General features: G+C 39.6%; 1 protein-coding gene across 2 annotated transcripts in view; it reads left to right on the forward strand.

Moving 5' to 3' along the window:
* Positions 1 to 19,263, forward strand: part of pvrl2l (PVR cell adhesion molecule related 2 like) — a 369,773-nt gene that overhangs the window by 147,908 nt on the left and 202,602 nt on the right. For both annotated transcript variants that reach the window (XM_059350685.1, XM_059350684.1), the window contains exons 3-4: positions 1,928 to 2,171; positions 16,146 to 16,436. In XM_059350685.1, coding sequence (XP_059206668.1) covers positions 1,928 to 2,171; positions 16,146 to 16,436 — 535 coding nt within the window. The remainder of the gene's footprint in view (positions 1 to 1,927; positions 2,172 to 16,145; positions 16,437 to 19,263) is intronic.

Consider the following 19,263-nt stretch of genomic DNA (forward strand, 5'->3'; position numbering starts at 1 on the left):
GGAGGAGTTTTCCACTTTTTTTCTTTGCTGTGATAGTCTCAGCAATCTCAAACAGTGGCAACTTTACATTAAATTGACCAAATGACACTTAATGACACCATTCATAACCATGCATAAAGCCTCCTTCATCTTAATGACAGATGTCATGTCAGTCTTATGCAAACCGCTTCAAATAAAGTGTTACCGATCTTTTAAATACAGGGGGAAAAAAAATCCTTGCCTTGACTAAATCTTCTTACACAGATCATCTCATTTAACTTCTGACTATTTGAAAGTCAATTTATTTTATCAAACCCTGGATGACAACTTATCAGACGCCAGCCTAACTGTCCTGATCACACACCTCGCAGACTGAAGCTGTGAGCTGTTTGCAGTACAGTTTGATCCTGGCGTGATCTGAGTTGTGGATAGAATCAATATGCAATTTGTTCACTTACAAAAACTGAAATTGCACTCAGGCTAAATTGCCCTCTATGATATTTTCTCTCCAGCTAACGAGGGATTCTTACCTGCTAATTTGCACCGACATCTCCGTTACAACACGTCTTCCTCCTGGCAACCTTCAGCCCCCTTTGCTTTCTCTCTCCTCTTCCTCCTGATGTCACAAATTTAATAGATGTTTACTGATGTGAATTTAACTTTCCTTCCACTTTAGCCAGTAGTTTGTATTAAACACTGTCACTGAAAACTGAAGAGAAAAGAAAATCAATTTGGTATAACATCACAGTATTCTCCCTTATGATAGAGTCTCATACAGCCATACCAGATATCAATATCTCTCACATATCTGAAATCATAAAAAGAAAAACCTGTAAGATGACTGTCTGGCAGATAATGTCCTTTAAAATGGCAACAGAATCCTTGAGAGACTGTTTGCAAGTGTATGAGACCTTTAATTTCATTTTGCAATAGATTCTTTGCGCCGTACTCTGACAGCTATAATTGAGTTTGACATTTTGCTACTTTAAGTAAAATTATTTCAGGTTTCAAGGAAGAAAGAACAGCACAGATTTCAATACTTGTTCAGAGAAATATCATACATTATTTAATGTGTATGTGTGGCTGTGTCTGTGACACACAGATCATGGAGGTAATTATGGTGCTTTAAAACCCTCGGTGCAAGATTGCTGCAATTTGTGCAAAAGTAAAAAAAAAAAAACTCCCACTTCAGAGTCATAATGGAATAAAATCTGAACACACGGTCATGATACGCATTTATAGTTTCTGTGATAGTTACACCTTCTGACGATATCTTTATCTTCAAAGTGCACTGTGAAGTAAATAAATAAATATCCTCTTACAAAAAAGGCACTCTTGAACTGGAGAATTGTCCAGTTTGCTAAATATGTAAACAGATAAAATAAGACAGATGACCATTCTTGAAAGAGCTCCTTCATGTTACAGTACATCAACTGAACTTACTGATTATTTCTTATTATTTATTTTTAGTATGTACATTTGTTTGTTTTACATCTGTCTGTCTGTCTGTCTGTCTGCCTGCCCGTCGCCATTAATCCTCCCCTGCTTTAACATCTATTTTATTCTAAATGGGAGCTTAATTTCCTAATGAACATCATGTCGTATTGAATCAGACTTGAAACTAACAAATGAGACCATAGACTCATAATGAGAATGTTTACTAAGGTAATAACATCGCAAGAAAGAAGTAGAAGTAGTCATTATCTCATAGACTTCTGTACAATCTGACTTCTTTTTGCAGCAGTGGAGTCGCCCCCTGCTGGCCATTAGAAATAATGCAGGTTTAAGGCACTTTGAGTTTCATTTTTGCTGTTTTGGCTTGCTGTTTCCACCTGCTTCCAGTCTTAATACTGAGATAAATTAATGCATATTTGGCTTTAAATGGAAAAGCACCTTTTAATAGAGAAATTGCACTAAACAAGACAATAACCAAAACTCTTATTACCAGGTTTCGTGGATATGGGAACCAGTTGATGGCCACAGGGACAACATCGCTGTATACCACCCGATCTATGGACAGAGTTTCCCCAACCCGTCCTACAAGGACCGCGTGGTCTTCCTCCACCACTCTCTGGAGAACCCGTCCATTAAGATTTCCAACCTAAAAATGTCCGATGCCGGCCGGTATACCTGCGAGTACGCCACCTACCCTTCTGGAAACGAACAGGGGACGACCACCCTCATCATGCTTGGTGAGTCGACTCCACAAACTCTCTCACAGCAACAACAAGCGGCTGTATATTTCAGATACAGCTGAGAACTTCTTGTGTTTGTACTGAACAAAGCCTGTAAAGGGTTAGTGCACCAAAAGGTCAACAATATTTCTAGTTTTCTGGAAAAGAGGCTGTGCTTCAAACGAGCTTTCAAAAGCTGTTCTGCTACACCAGCCTTGACAAGCGCCTCCCCAGCCATCTGCTTATCACTGCTTTCTATAAAAGAGGCTCCCATTGGACCCAAACCCTAAGAAAAAGCAATTTAAAGCATTTGACGAGTATTCTCAGGGTACATCCTGGTTAGAGGCAGAATGAAAAACAAAGGAAATGGGTGATAAAGACTCAGATTCAGACATGGCACTACATGTAAAGCATCATATGTGATTTGATCTGCAGGCAGTCTGCTATATAAGATAAACTAGAAGTCTTTGTTCCTTACCTCAAGTGACATTAGAGGAAAAACCTGAGCCAGGTAATGTACATTATACATTTTAAAGTATGGAACAGTGGACAAAAAAACATGAATATTAGAATAATGATGTGTCTGCAAGTGAATATTGTTGTGGATGAGACTTCCATGTTAAACTTAGACTTCATCAAGAGGATCATTACGTTCAAATCTGCAAACAAATCATATAGAAGGAAGTTACTCATAACTCCAGAACTCGCTTGAGAATCTTCAGAATTGTTGAGGAAATATGGGCTAAAAAAATCACATCACATTGCAGCTCAATCACTGACTCCATGGCAACATTAAACACTGACACGCTCCTATTTTATCGTAGTCGATGAGACTTCCATGTTAAACTTAGACTTCATCAACAATTCCTGTTGGTGTTATAGGTCCAGAGGAGATTGGCTAATCTAGGTTCTAGGATGCATTTTGGCCAATGCATTCACCTCATCTTCCATTTAGACAAACTGTTAACCTGTGTTGATTGGTCAAAACTACTGGGACTTCAAACTGAAACCAGAACACTTCCGATACCCAAATCCTCCTTGCTTCACATCCTGTTGCCTTCATTCATCTGCAGATATGTTTATAGAGACTAGTCTGGTTTGGTAAGGTGGATTTATTTGATATCTGAGTCAGTTTAGTAAAGCAGTGATTTCCAACCGCTGTTCCACGGTACACAAGTGTGCCGTGAGAAGTCATCAGGTGTGCTGTGGAAGATTATCCAATTTCACCTGATTGGTACTCTTAAGCGAGCAGCGTGTAGTGACAGGCAGAACAATTAAATGCTCTTCCAACAGAGAGCAGTGTATCAGTGTGATATGTGCAGCAGCTGGAACAGTGTTGCCAACTTAGTGACTTTGTCTCTATATTCAGCAACTTTTCAGACCCCCCTAAGCGACTCTTTTTCAAAAAAGCGACTAGCAACAAATCTAGCGAATTTTTCTGTCGTTATTGGAGACGTTTTGAGGCTTGTTGCTCTTCTTATCGAGTCGCGGGTGCTTCCTTGGGCCCCTAACCCGTCCCAAAGCACTCACAAGTGGCCCAGTCCTCCCGCAGCGGTCTTTCCCAGCTGCAGTCAGAGTAGGAGATGTTAACTTCTCAGCGTCCAGTCTGCAAATCATTCGCGCATGTACAAAGTCGCCGCTGGCTGGCTTACAGTGTGAGTGTCTGTTTTGGGTCAGTTTTGCCAGTCCTGAGGCCAGATAAAGGAGGAGGGTGGGAATTGTGACAGATGACAGTCCATTTGCAGTTCTGAATATTTTTAAGGTGTTTTTACTCTTTGTTTGACATTTTTGTTTGGTGGTATGCCGTGTGACATAAAATATGTGCTGTGGCTCCAAAAAGGTTGGGAAACACTGTAGTAAGGTTTCTATTATGTCAATGTATTCCTTCTTGTTTTTATTGACAGCATTGTATTGCACATTTATCATCCTTGTGAGTGATTTAGCTTGGAAGTAGCTGAATAGATTATAACCTTCGCCAAAATAATCATTATGTTGTCAGGTGCATCATCAGGGTCAAACCCCTATAAGACCTTCATGACATATTTGAACACTTAGAAACTTTAGTTTAATTAGAGTTAGATCTGTTTTGGCCAAATGACTGAATAAATTAGTTTTTGAGGACCCTTAGGCGATTAACATAATCTTCCATTGACTGTTCTTGTGCATGTAAATGGACCCAATAGCTGTGATATTTCTCTCTCTGGACTTCTGCTTCTGGCTTTTTGTGACCTCACGTCTACAGTTGTTGTCAGTATAGACTTGTGCTGCACGTTTGGATCACACTTTCAGCCGTTGAATCAGTGGAGTTTAACAAGAAGAATAACTGCATGCAACTCTAATTCGGGTTTTCAAAGTATCAAGTTCCCACCCAAACACCTATCCAATCACATTACAGCCGTCAATCATATCGTTACAGCCCCACAAAACACAGAGGGGCAGGAATTGTAATGTATAAAATCTGTGTTTCTGTGTGCATGGGGGCGTGGGAGATTTTAAAAAAAGATGTGAGGCTAAGATTCTGCCTCAGATGAAAGAAACAAGTGCATTCAGATGTGACTTCAGCGTGACTTCTCCTTTCAAATTTGCAAACAAATCATATATGAAGAAGCTACTTATAACTCCAGAATTTGCTTGAGACTCGTCATGTTTAAAAGCTCTCTTCAGTATATCAGCTATCCATTTATAGCTGTCTGTACATACTGTACATGCACACAGTGCAAACAGAAACAGCCAATTTGCATAATTGTCAAGGAAACATTGCCTAAAAAACACATCACAGCTCACTCACCCACTACATATCAACAGTATATCCTGTTATATTCTCCAAAGCCTCTAAAGTAAAGTAAACATAGTTCTCAAATTTTTACATCATAATTATCCCCCAAATAGAAGTAAGAAGTTGCTTTTTCGGCACAGGTAAGTCACAAAATTCCCACTGAAACTATTCCTAGATTCCTGAATCACTGACATGCTCCTGTATCTATTTTTTAAAATCTTTTTTTCCCCGAGGTTAGAGTATGAAAAGCCGCAAATCATCAGCCTCTATACACATCTGTAAACTCACCAGAAATCACAGTAACATGAGTACACAAACATGGTTCTCCCCTTTATCCATATATACATTTTTCAACTGCCAGACCAAGGGCTCTCCTTATTTTCCCCTCCAATATCTTAAAACTATATCTACCTCTACCTATTTATTCTATATTGAAAGCCTCCTGCTCTAATTAAATAACAGGTGCTACAGTGTGTAACTAGCACGGGGTGAGAGGCTGTATGCACCTGTTAGCTTTTATTCTCTGCACAGTTTCTTCAGCAGGTAAACGTCGAGCAAAGACAGCCCAGGATGTGAAATCTGAAGAGCTGCTTAAAGTTACCTCAGTGTCTTGATTTTTTGAAACTGAGTGGTTTAGTTGCTGTTAGCAGGGGACGCATCCTGTTTGTAATCGGAGACAGCTGGTGTTATTCATCCGCCCACATGTCCTCCCGTTTGCACTCCGCTTACAAAGGAGTCAGATGCCTGGTGTCTTTCTCTCGCAGTTTACAGCACTGAGGAGACTTCATGCTTGGATGTGAATAACAACAGTTCCCCTGATTGTTATATAGAAGTGCTGTGCTTACAGTATATGGCCCGTAGCGTCAGTGGTTGTACAATGAAGAGCTCATACATTCAGCTCTTATCATAGCCGCATGCTCAAGGGATGATCCAGTATGATGCACTTTGAACTAAAACAGAGCAATTATTGAATTCACATTCTGTGCTGTACTTGATCTTTTTTATCACGTTTGTCAGGGTTAGATGTGGGAGATGTTAGAGCCACCTTTTTCCTTTTTCTTGCACAGATTGAGTGCAATTTTATGTATTTGCTGGCTGAACAGTCAAAGGGAGAACTGAAAGGCTTCTGAAATGCTTGAAAGCATGCATACAGGTGTGGCGATGCCGTTTATTTCAATAAGATGCCATAATTAAAATAAATTAATTACAGTACCCCAGTTATTGCAGCCAGTATGGTTCATGAAAAGAAATGTTTTACAATTCCTTTTATGTCTTCCCCAGTAAGGTTTTCCCCCAGTAGTTTTTATAAGTAAACCTTCACACAACAATACAAAATCCACTCTGGAAGTTTCTCTCACACAGAACAGAGCACACAGGAGATGCAGAACTTGGCTGTCTTGCAGAGAAAACACGGTGCAATATTCTGGCGGGCTTGCAGACGGATGTGGGCTAAGCCTCCTAAACTGCTGCTGCTGGCACCAAGCAGAGGCAGACTGGGAAATACCTGCTGGAAAGCTCACTGACTCGCCTTTTGTCGGGAGTTACAGCAGTGCCAAACTCTCCGGGACACATTCTGGTCCATGTAAATGTACTCGGAGAACTAAGTGTCTCAAAGTCACTGAGAGACAGTCATATTCTCTCTTATTGGATATAGAATCCATATGAGCCAATCACATTAGATCTTATTGAATCCACAACTGGTGGCACCCAATCATATTACATCTTATTGGATACAGAACCACCAGCACCCCAATCATATCACAACTTATTTAAGTATGAATACATAATCCTGACAGCCAATCGTATTATACCTTATTGGAGACAGCACCACCAGCAGCCAATCTTATTACCACTTATTGGGGTGTGAATAAAGAATCAGTCACTTGGCAGTGAATGATATCCCATGGTCTTGGATTGGGACCACATAAAATGGATGGTAGCCAATTATACTGTATCTTATTGGATATAGTGTAGCCAGCAGGACGGAAATACGATTGCAGGTGAGGGACAGTCTAGTGGATCAGTGTCCTGTTATGAGTGATTTTAAGTCCTCGGAGTGAAAAATTGGCCTCATAGTTTTGAATTTGAAGAGGAGACGGTGAGAGTCCGCTGGTTAGAGGAGTGGACTGCAGACTGAAGGGTCGCTGGCTGGAGTCCACGGATCAACGGAGGGAATAAGTGGCAGATTGGAGTGTAAACATTTCTCTCAGACAGAAATAACTCAAGGGTGGGGTTGACCTGAGTGGGCGGGGCCAAAGAGTATTTTTCTGGCAAGAAAAGTGAAGCTCAATGACACTACAGAAAACAGATAAACTGCAGGCCATGTCCATATTTTCCATCTTTTCATACGTGTTTAAACTCGGTGTGGAAAAGTTCAAATTTGGCATCACTTTTTAGGTTTAATTTACATATGTACCTTCACCTATCAACCTCATATTCAGGTGCTGATATGTGCTACACTGTTATACAGATAAAAGAGGTTTCTGGTCGGAAAAAGTGTGGATTTTTAATAGTATAATGCCGCATGACTGTCAATTTGCAAGCACTTCCTAAACTCACTTTACAGTTTTTTTTTGTAAAACAGTACACTGGAAAATTCATGGGTAACAATTATTATATTTTAACATTAAAAATACAATTTCGATTAAAGAGCTTCTACATACTTGTGTATTAACAATTACAGAAACATAAAAATGATTTTAGTAATTACTGATGCTGTTAATTTAGGACAGCTGTGGCACAAACTGCTGGTCTGGTAAATGTGTTAAGCACTGTATACATTTCCACATTTCTAAGGGATTAACAGGGTTTATTGTGGTTTCACTCAGCTAAGGAGATTTTTTCTACCTGTGAGGCAGCTCTGCTCCTGAGAATTGTTTGTATGACTAAAAGCTCAGCCGTCTATATATTCCATAGGTGGTTCATTGATCGCAGCTCCTGAACATAGGAATAAAAGCTCGCCTCTTCTTCAGCATCTGTTGTGCAGGTGTTCCAGAGTAAAGCCGTATGACCTTAACAGGTCCAGCTCATTGGCCAACAGCAGCAAGAATGTGGTCGTACAGCTCAGCTCCAAGGTGGAAAAAAAGAACAGGGTCTTTCTCTGAAGAAATCATTTGTGCAAAGAAAAGCTTCCCTGGATGAATAAAGGTTTAAGAGATATTATAGAAGTAAGTCCTCTTGGCCTACATGGACATGTTGGGTTCCAGCTCTGATGACATACAGACTTTGCTCAGTACCTTTCCAAACCATATCTTAATTAAATAGAAAAATCACGACTCCCAGACTTACTGACATCCTCAGTTAAGGAGAGATAACCTAAACAAAACAAGGGGAGAGCCGCTCTCGACACTGAAACTGTGTAAGTCAGCAACATTACAATAACAAATGCTGCTGTGTTGCTGTGTAACAACCTTGGTGAATTGGAACAGCATCCACCCGTCTTTATGTTGTTGAGCTGTTGATAACAGAGGAAGGTAAAAAATAAAAATGCCTCTGAGTTTACATTTGCCCTCAAGTAGGAGCACTGAATCAGTCAAAATGTAGTTAAATGCAGCAGCACAAAGGGGCTTGAAATGTGAGGCCTCAAGGTGCTTTTTGTATCTGTGTTCAGAGGCAAGCTGAGCTGGCTTTAGAAGTCAAAATGAAGTGTTTTCAGCTTTTCGGTTTTTGCATAACAATAGTGACATTGGAAATTATCATAAATTTCCTTCCTTTCGAAACATTTTAGGCACTCTGCAAGTGCTCCCAAGCTTAAATTAGCTCAATTAGTCTAAAGCTTAAATTAATGCATTTTGTCAACATTTCTAGCAGCCAATAATGAGTTGTCAAAACAACACACACAGTAGAATAATTGCTGTATAAACTATTCCTGTGTTCCTTGAATATTCATGTATTGTTAACAGTTGAGGAGACGTAGAAGCCAAACAGATGTTTTTCTCAACAATGTCTGGAAATATTCGGCAGCAGTGTGTCAAGCTGAGAGAAGATGTTTACAAACCTGGGCAGCTGGTGAGACACGGATTCCTAAAATTTAACAAGATCCAGAAGCCTTTATTGATTTTTGGCTAATGTATGCAGCAAAGTAGAAAAAAATACACCACTTGGCCGCCTTCATCAGGATACAGCAGTGAATAAATCCATGTTCAGGGAGGGAGAAAAGGAGGAAACATTGATATGTGCCACCAGCCAATGCTGCTAAATCCAAATATGTCTGTTGTGCAGGCTCAGTTTACATCGTTCATGTTAGAAATGCAGCTGATCACTGGTGGCATATTGTGGTCGATGTAGTAGCATTGAGCATTCAGTTTGTTTCCATTTTGTAGTGAAACGATTGAGTTCAAGTATCTGGAAACAAAGCTGTCCAGCTCTAAAGGTCAAACCTTCAGAGAGTGGTTGGGTTTACCTTCGGTCTCTTTTCTTTACCATTTTTCTGTCTTGCGATGATGGAAAACATAGACAGACGTGCTGATGGATGAAAATATCAGTTAGCAGCATGTCAAAGATCGCTCAAACTTTTAGTCAATCAATCAACAAGACTAACAGCTGCAGCGTTGACCATTAAAGTTTAAAATTGGTTGCCTCTGGTTCTTTCTAACGCCACTATTACTTCACACTGATCATAATTATTACATAGTTCATTATATCTGCCTAGCTGATAGTAAACACTGACTTTTTGTGGGTTTTTTGCTCACCACAATAGACTTTACTTTTTTAATCAAAAAACTAATTAAGGTTAATTGATGCCAGGTTTATCAAGACATGCAACAATGATGGTTAATGTTGATTTACTAACATTAATGCACTCTGAGTTAACAAAAATAAAAAAAGTTATTTAAAGTATGAAGATGGTGGTGCTCAATCAAAATAAATGAATCCATTCCTTGATTAATTATCCCTAACTAATAAGAATTCGGGTCACGGAGGGCTGGAGCCGATTCCACCTGACATTGGGTGAATGGGAACATAAATATTTGTACCAAAGTTAATTGCAATCCCTCCAGTAGTCGCCTAGATGTTTTACTAAAAAGACAAAAATATCAACCTCACATTGGTGCAAGAGGAACAGAATTCCATGGCAATCCATCTAGTAGTTGAGTTTTGTTTATGTGGACCTGACTGACTTTTAATTTAACTTTTAAAAGACTTTATCATCCTCCATTAAAACAGAGCACACAACAACACAACCCAGACAGAAGATGATTCTGGGTCAGCTTTGTTAGTTAATTTAAGCAAATAAATGGGTCAGTTATGTGTCAGAAATGCAATAGGAAAAGACAGTGGATCCACAAACTCAGTAGACTTTGTCCTCTAGGAACCATGAATGTCTGAACAGAATTCTATGCCAATCCATCCATTATTTTTTTTTTTTCATGTGAACCAACCAGTAGTGGACCAACCCACTGACTTGACCATCCATAGAGCCAGGCTGCTAAACGTGTTGTTCTAATGATCTAATCTATTCTAATTAGAATGAATCATTCTCCATTAAAAAAAACATTTCAAGAGCCACACAGGAAAACACAACACAGACAAAAGATGATTCTTGGTCAACTGTGGTTGATTTTAGCAATTACATGAGTCAGTTACGGTTTGGATTATGTTCACAGTGCAATCGAACCAAACAAAGGGTTTGTTTGTTTGGTTGTTTTGGTCTGCACCAGAGTTCTATTGAAATGGACTAAACTTTTTGTGCAATAGGAAAAGACAGCGGATCCCCAAACTCAGTAGACTTTATCCTCTAGGAACCATGAATGTCTGAACAGAATCCAATGGCAATCCATCAATTAGTCGTGTTTTTTTATGTGGACCAACCCACTGACTTTACCATCTATAGAGCCAGGCTGCTAAAAATGTGTTGTTCTAATGTACTTCATCAGCCTCTGATATCTGTACAGATCGCTTAAAAACTGTTTTAAGAGCCACATACGGCAACACAACCCAGACAGAAGATGATTCACGGTCAACTTTGGTTGATTTAAGCGAATAAATGGGTCAATTATGGGAATGGTCAGGGGGGTTTTGGTTCAAAAATGGCTCGTCTCTAACCAGTCACTTGTAAGATATGTGCAGCATTTGCATACTGGGCCAAGTGCAACCATCTACTGGTAATCTGGTTCAGAAGCTGGGTCTTCAAAAAGTTCTGCACAAGGTTAAGTTAGTGTCCTTGCTGCCAGATTGCAATGGCTTACTTACTGCTATTGCTTGGCAGAATGTGTGAAAATGTAAGTAATAATAATGTGGGTCAGTTGGGCTTCACTAATTAGCTTTCTCTGTGTCTGGATGGCTTCAACACGAGTGCTGTGACGATGACAGATGTCAGCTGTCCTGTGCGAGCGCCACCTTAATTCAGCAACAGCCGGCTTCACACTCGGTTACAAATGTTCACACTTGGCAGATATCTCCAACTTATTTATGATTCAAACTGGCAATCTTCCAGTCACAGGCCTTGATATGTAACTGGTGCCAAGGGTGGGTGAAAAAGAAAGACAGTCTTAGAGAAGTATCAGGTTCAAGTTAGGGCAAGCATCTGCCCTGCTGAAGGGCCTGAGAATCCACAGCAGCTACTGGGACAGTGCTCCACAGTCCGTCTGAAGGAAGGGAAGTGTGAGTGGGAGTTTGGAAAAAGTTTATATCCGCAATACTTCTGTTATTAAAAGCACAATCCCTTACTAAAATCTCAGAAAAAGGCAAAGTGAGTTGCATGTGGTGAGTTTGGCTTCTTCATTAATGTGTCCACCTTTTCAGCTTTCTAAGTGCTTCATTTTACCAACTAAACACATCTCATGCAGTGTTTGGAGACATTACTGTAATGCATTTCTTCTGTCTCCCTGTCAGTCTTTTGGCATTCAGCCTATTGATAGTAGCAGAAGGAGTGGAGGGGGTGCAGTGTTTATTCAGTCTGTTAGCATATCATCCTGCTTGCCTTCTAATTACTCTGTACTCAGAATGCCTCAGACTGATGTGAGGAATAGCAGCGGGCCCAATTGGATGCAATGTCACGAAACACATCAGGGATGGATCCTCCCGACTTGTTAAAGCCTGCAGATCAATCCAAACCCCTTCCTGCTTTACTCTCTTCTCCTTTCTGCTTGGCCACTCTCTCTCTCTCTCTCTCTCTCTCTCTCTCTCTCTCTGTTTACATCTCTTTCGACTCGTCTGTCGTCCTCTCTGTTTGTGCCTCCTCTCCTGTCTTTTCTATCTCCGTCATGTCTGAACTCTCACCTCTCTTGTCTCACTTTGTGTCAGCTCTTCACGTCTATTCCTGCTCTTTGTTTCATCTCCTGTCCTGTGCTGTGCTATCTTCAGGTTTCAGGAAGGCAATATGTACGTTTTTTAATGCTACCTGGATTTTGGATTTGGATTTATTATAATATACGATTAAAGCTGACACATTCATCCACTTTCTACAAATAAAGGGGGATTATAAATTGACATTAAGATATAATGATGGGGATTAATAAGAGGAGGGGAACTCTCAACCCTCTGGAGTAGCTGATCATGCCGGCGTTAAACATGAAGCAGCATCGATCCCTGACGTCAACTTCCTTTTTAAAGTCCTGGCTTGAATCTGCATGCCACTAATTGTTATCCTCACTTTACCTCCTATAGGTTATATCTGCAACTTTTGTTCACATTTGCAACATTTTAAATTATTCATTGAGCATGATTGTGTGCTGAAAAAATGATACCAAACATGGCATGGTAAACATTCTTTTAAGTGGTATATAAAGGTAGAATGAAAAGTGAAAAACCATCAAAAGATCCTTCGCTCCTACAGCCATCAGGCTGTCTCATTCTTCCAGAGTTACCAGACTAACTGAACTTCCCCTCGGGGATAAATAAAGTAATTTTGATTTGATTTTTGATTTGAAAATAGACTACTAAACCAGGGGTGGACATATTCCATTCCAAGGGGCCACATGAGATACTGCAAAGGTTGCAGAAGGCCGAACCAATACTCTGAACAAAATGCTGCTCAATATCATTTCATTGCTTTATAATATGCAATTAGTTATCTGTTTTTTTTAGCTGCTACTGGTATGAATGTTATGATAAGACAATGTTAATGTTAATGTGGAGTACCTCCAATATGGCAGTAAAAATAGCAAAAATTCCAATCATTATCTCAATTATTCCAATTATTTTAAACACAACATACATTCAAACCACAAAAATAATATGTTATGCAGTAAACCAGCGATTTATTAACTGTATATAAAAAGTAAAAGGTGTTTTTCACAGTTTTTGGCAGAACACATTTCTGTGCAGGTGCGTATGCATGCACGTATTACGTAGATCTCCTTCAAAATAAAAGCACTACGGTTGTATTGATTTCTTATTTCCGGGTTACCTCTCGTGGGCCGGAAAGGGACAGCCTAATGCCCGGGTCTGCTCCAAAGGGTTAATCACAAATAAATAGTAGATACAACTTTCGAAGGATCCTGAACTGAGGAACCTCCAACTGCATGCTGAATAAGTTTATCTCTGTACAGCAGCATGTAGCTTTGAAGCATTTATCACAAAACGGATTAAAAACACAAACAACAAAGCCTGTGAGGCTCCAGTGAATTTCTGACTGCACCCGATCAGTAACAATTGGCACTTCCTGTTGCAGAATTAAAGATACAGTCGCACCAGAAAATAGTTCTGCAAAATTTCCCCACAACTTTGTAGGATACTGTAAGTGGGTTTCCTAGAAAAGAAGTGTTGAAGCAGATGCTGTCGGACCACATCAGAAATCAGAAGTGTTTATAGTGTTTTTATAAGAGTGAGAGTGAGGAGCTGGTCGACATATAGATGGTGATGTGTGTAGGTTAAATCTGGAGGTTACGGTGCACATTTTCTCCCCTGAAAGACATTCTCTCAGCTGTGCACATGAAAAGTGACAGATAGTTTTGTTAGGAACAAACAAAAGAGAGCTAGAGAGAGAAGTTCAAACCGTGCCTCCTTTCTCACCTCCGCACACCTCAAGTGGATGTGAATGTTGGATTGTTGCTTTCGGGAAAAGTTCCCACTCTTTGAGCTTCAGAATAAGTACTTTTACCTTTCATTTCTGCTTCTTGCTTAAAGGTCACCACAAGTCACCTTGCTATCAGTCATCAGCCCGAAGTTCACTAAAAATGACAAGAAAAGTTGGTGCAAAATATATGTCCCTGCATGTAAATCTGTGATTTTCTGTAAATATTTTCCCATTTGTGACCAGGCTTGGATATAAAGTAATTTCCATGTTTCCTAAAAGGCAAACACTTCATGCTGTTGTGGGTAATCCCAAAGCAGGATGTCCAGTTGGTCCATGAAAGGACCATGTGGCTGCAGGTTTAGTTCCAACCAAGCAGGTCAGGTGATTGAGTCAAGTCAGGTGTTCTCCTGCAGCCACATGGACCAGTTGGACTCCTGCCCTGTCCTAATGATATACCAAGCTTATTTTAGATCTACTTTGTTGGTTGGTGCTATATTTTCCTAATTATCATAAATTATTTTCAAAATTTCAGAAAAGACAGCAGGAATTTTCACCATTTTAAGAATAAATGGATATATAAACTTTGAGGCAAGTGAATATTTCTTCCACTAGAAGAAGAACACACACAAACCAAACTCTCCACTACCAGAAGCCTCAATATACCAGCAGTCAATGCACTGGCAACCACGTTTTCAAGTATTTCCATTCAATTATGTCCACTTTCATCTCTTTACTTTACAGGCTGAAACTAAGGCATTTAGGGGAAATTTATGAAATCACATCCTGCAGTACAACATGATGTGTGTTTTCAGAGTGGGTGTAACTAAAAAAAGAAAAAGTATTGCAACACTTGATATCACAAAATAATGGAACTCACTGACATTTACAGATTGATTGATAGTGTGTCAGAGTTTGGGTGTTTCCTTGAAGAGAGGAAGGACATTTTCATGGAACATTGCTACTTTGTGGAACAAGTTCAGTTTGATTTAATGAAGCTAATGTGATGGGAAGGAAAAGCAATGTCTGACTCATCATTGTTGTAATGTGAAAGCCTTATAACTGTTGCTGTTTTGGATGTGTTGCTTCAATTTGGGGACCTCCTGCAGAAATGTATGATGATGAAGCTATTGCTTGATGTAAAAAAAAAAAATGCTTTTCAAAAGGGTTGAAGAGAAAAAAAAAGTCTCACTTTTATGTTTTAGTTTGCAAGATGTTTTTTTTTTTTTTTTTTTTTTTACAACTTTTCCCAGAATGAGCTTGGTTTAGGAGACAGGCTGTCGTTAAATCTTCCAAAAATGTTTATTTACTGCATTCAAAAGTTGTAATACTCTACAATGCTACCATGCTTCACCTTATCTGTAGAAGCTGTAAGATTTTCTAGGATCTATCTGTACTTTCCCTCTCTGTTTCTGATGTTTTGTGGCCTCGGGCCGGACCAGAGGGCTCACCCCCCTCTCAGAGTTTCATTACAGTCACAGTAGGAGGCCACAGTGTACAGTATATGCACATCAAACTGAATGAACCTCCTCCTCCTCTGCTCTCCTCCTGCCCTCATCCCTCTTCTCCTCCTCTTCTACGTCTGATGCCTCTTTGTTTTCACGACCCTTTCGTCTTTCATCTCTCTAAGAAAAGATTCAGGAGGTTAGTTAGTATGACTTAAAAACATGAGCTTTTTCAGCATAAAAAATACAATTTGTTACATGTCCATTGTTTTATTAAGTTGATAACTTATTTCAAGAAGTTGATCAAAATTAAAAATGAAGAAAGACGTCTTAACTCAGAAATATGTTGATTTTGGATAAGCATTTCTGCCTTCACTTAACAAGGAAAAGTATTAAGGTAATGGAACTTAATATTGTATTACAATATGTCTGACTTAAGTGAAATAAGTTACTTATACTCAATAAAATTTAGGTAACAATTTGCATGGACTTTGCTGAGTAGAAAGAAAGTAAAATAAAGGTGTTATAGCAACTTAAATAGAGTAATTTGACCACTTATTAACACTAAAACGTTGATATAAAAATTGAGTTGGTTCAACATAATTAAGCTTGTAGAGGACAAAACAAATAATGTTGGTTGTATTAGACTAATTGAGTTAGTCCAGCTATAAAAGTCTCATGGGAAATACTCAACAATGTCTTAGTTGGAATTACTTAATGCAAACAGTTAGAACAATTTTTTTTAAGTTGAGCCAGTGTCATGTTTTTTAGAGTGTGTTCTTTGTCTAACTTTTATTCTTTTTCTCTGTCCATAGCCAAACCCAAGAACTCAGCCAAAGTGGTGACGGTGCAGGCCGGGACCAAGTCTGTGGTGGTGGCCCAGTGCGAGGCGGCAGATGGCAAACCTGCAGCCACCATCAAGTGGCGGGCGGTCGGAGGTAACCATTCCACCACCACCACCAACGGACCGGACGGAACGGTGACGGTACGCAGTGAGTACCGGCTGGTTCCAACGCCGGCAGATAACGGCAAGGAGGTGACCTGCATGGTCGAACAGAGGACACAGGAGCAGGAGTGGGTCTCCAATGTCAAGCTCTCGGTGGAATGTAAGGAACACACAAACACACTTTAACACAACATAGTGTCTTCTTGATAGAGATGCACTGATTTTGCTGATTTTTTTCCTACACAGCACACACAAGTGTTTTTGTCACTTTTCTTTCATGGAAAATTTGAATTCTGGGTCAAAGTTGTTTCTGATGTCTTAATCAGCTGGTGGCAGCAACACTTGAATGGATATGTTTATAATTTGTTCACCAATTAATAGCCTGAACTGTACACACACACTCCACTTTTTCATTCCCAGCGTCAATGTTACTGTTTGTCTGTCACGATAACACATTTTTTAGGACGATATATTTTCCCAGAAACTATCACGATAAACGATAGTATTGTTGATGTTGTTTATTTTTTTATGCTGCTGATGTAATGATAATGATAACGAGAATGAGCATAAAAATTCAAGTACATCCTTTTTAAGAGCAATTAACTTTTAATTCTCAAGAATATTGAACACTGGCATTGAAATGCTGGAATGGCTGTTTGGGAAATGTAAGTTTTTTTAGGCAATTTGTCCTGCCTATCAAAAGTCTGCAGCATTTCTCTAAACACTGGTTTAAAGCTATAAAGTGAGTAACGCTTTCTGTGAGTATGCGCCATTCTGTGCTGTCACATTTATATTTGCAGTTTTTGGCAAAGATATGCTTCATTGCAAGTTGTGGGTAAGTGGAGGGCTCCATGTCCCGCGGCTCCCGCCCTGTTTTCTGTTCCCGGCTGAAGAAATTGGATGGGGTGGTTGTCTTTTAAATGGACTTTGAGGTTGGTTGTGTTGCCACTTTTTGTTGCGACTATCTTCATACAAATTTGAACTACCGGCTTGTTGATGTTAGTGTATGTCACTCAACTTTCTGTAATTGTACAACTACGGCCGTCGGAAAACCTTTGCTTCGAGTACGCTAATTCTTTTTCTCTGCTTCACCTGCTTCAACGCTGTCCACACCGTCTGTCTGTCTGTGTGTGTGTGTGTGTGTGTGTGTGTGTGTGTGTGTGTGTGAAAGAAGCAGCGCGACTGAATGTTGATGACTTATGTAAACAAACACGCATGTAAACGACAATTTATCGAGTCCAGAAAAACTATCGTGTCCATTTTTGTTTATCGAACAATAAGACGATATATTGACTATTGTGACAGGCCTAGTTACTGTTAATGTAAAATGTTAAAATCTATATATTGAGACTGACTGGCTGGTCAACACTAATGGCGTCGTCAATTTTCAACCATCTGATCAATATGTGCATATGTGCATCTCTACTTGAACATATATGATGCATGGCCCGGGGGATTCTCTTTGTGTTATGAGTGCATTTAAGGATACAACAAACTTTGTTGGATGTAAATGTGCCAACTGCTAACAACTTCAGACACGGCTGAGTGCGTTGCCAGAATCTTTAGGCCTTTATTTTGGCAGTCACCTGCAGAACCTTCATCACTATTACACAGACTGCCAGATATAAAAAAACGATCAGTCCACATTTCTACCCAAGCTGTGAGACAGCAATGATGAGGAGATGATACTTTAATGTTGGTGTGCAGCACTTTCTCCACATGCACCCCTTCTAAAACACTTCCAAGTCACTTCTCTACTGATAGAAATAACACAAACAACATCTGGTCTATTTGCTGTAACATCTGAGAGCACATTTTTTAGTTCTGCATAGTTTAAACACTGTGGGTGTAACACGGGAATACAAATAAACCGAATTGTTCATTTGTTGTAAAAATCAATGTTCCTAAAAATGCATGGTTGTGCGTACAGTATAGCAGCCCTGCAGCGTACATAACAGAGACTAACAAGTTTGGGAACATGATGTAAACAGCCAGTGCAGACAGACTGATTGCCATTTGAATGTACATGATAATGGATGGATACATTTTCACTCCCAGCTTTCATGTACTTAGCATTTGATTTATTATGGGGCCAGGCCATTATGCAACTGGCTGCTAGGACTTTTTGTGAGGGAACGAGAGCTTAAAACCAACTGTGCCTCGGCTTTAGTTTATTTATTCACCGAGCATAAGTTGAGCCACATGATCCACACTTAGCCAACCAATTATTATTATTATTACAGCCAGCCTTGCAGTATGACAGTTCATCTACATTTCATTTTTGTTATTGTGATCCTTCACTGTTCAGATGTGCAACAACAGGGTGGTGTGCACTAATTGTAGCATCCTTCAAGGTCTCTGTGTTTGCAACTGTTTCTCCTGAGTTGTTAATTTTTAAGCAGATTGTGACAAATGAATCCAGATTTCTGTAATTACGAACAATATGAAGAAAGAAGAAACAGATGCTTGTGGTAACACACAATTTCACACCTAAGCCCCCCAACCAGCTCTTTAAAAGAAAATTGGACAATATTTTAGCACTTGAGTTTTTTCCTCTTTTTAACTTTCAGGAGTATAGACAATGCATGTTTACACACATACACACACACACACACACATTGCTTTCATCCAATCCTTTAATTTTCACAGGATTAAAATATTAGACAGGTTCATCGTGGCTTTACAGAGCTTTAGGGAGGCTGACAGCATTGTCTCAACCGTGTGACCTCACTGCCGTTTACTGCAGAGATGGAACAGATTGTCTTTGTTCAGCCTCTCTTTATAATCTGCAATTTCTAGCAGTCATGCACAAACATAGACAACACACACACGTATAATCAAACTGCCTGTCAAGCCGCGGCAAGAAATAATGAGCAAAACATATAAGAAATTCTTCTACATGAATATAAGACCCCTGGCTACACACACACTCTCAATACACAGGGTCATTCCTGCACATCAAGCTGTCAAATTATCATATATACAAA

This window comes from Centropristis striata, chromosome 14, assembly GCF_030273125.1.
Source record: "Centropristis striata isolate RG_2023a ecotype Rhode Island chromosome 14, C.striata_1.0, whole genome shotgun sequence".
NCBI lineage: Eukaryota > Metazoa > Chordata > Actinopteri > Perciformes > Serranidae > Centropristis > Centropristis striata.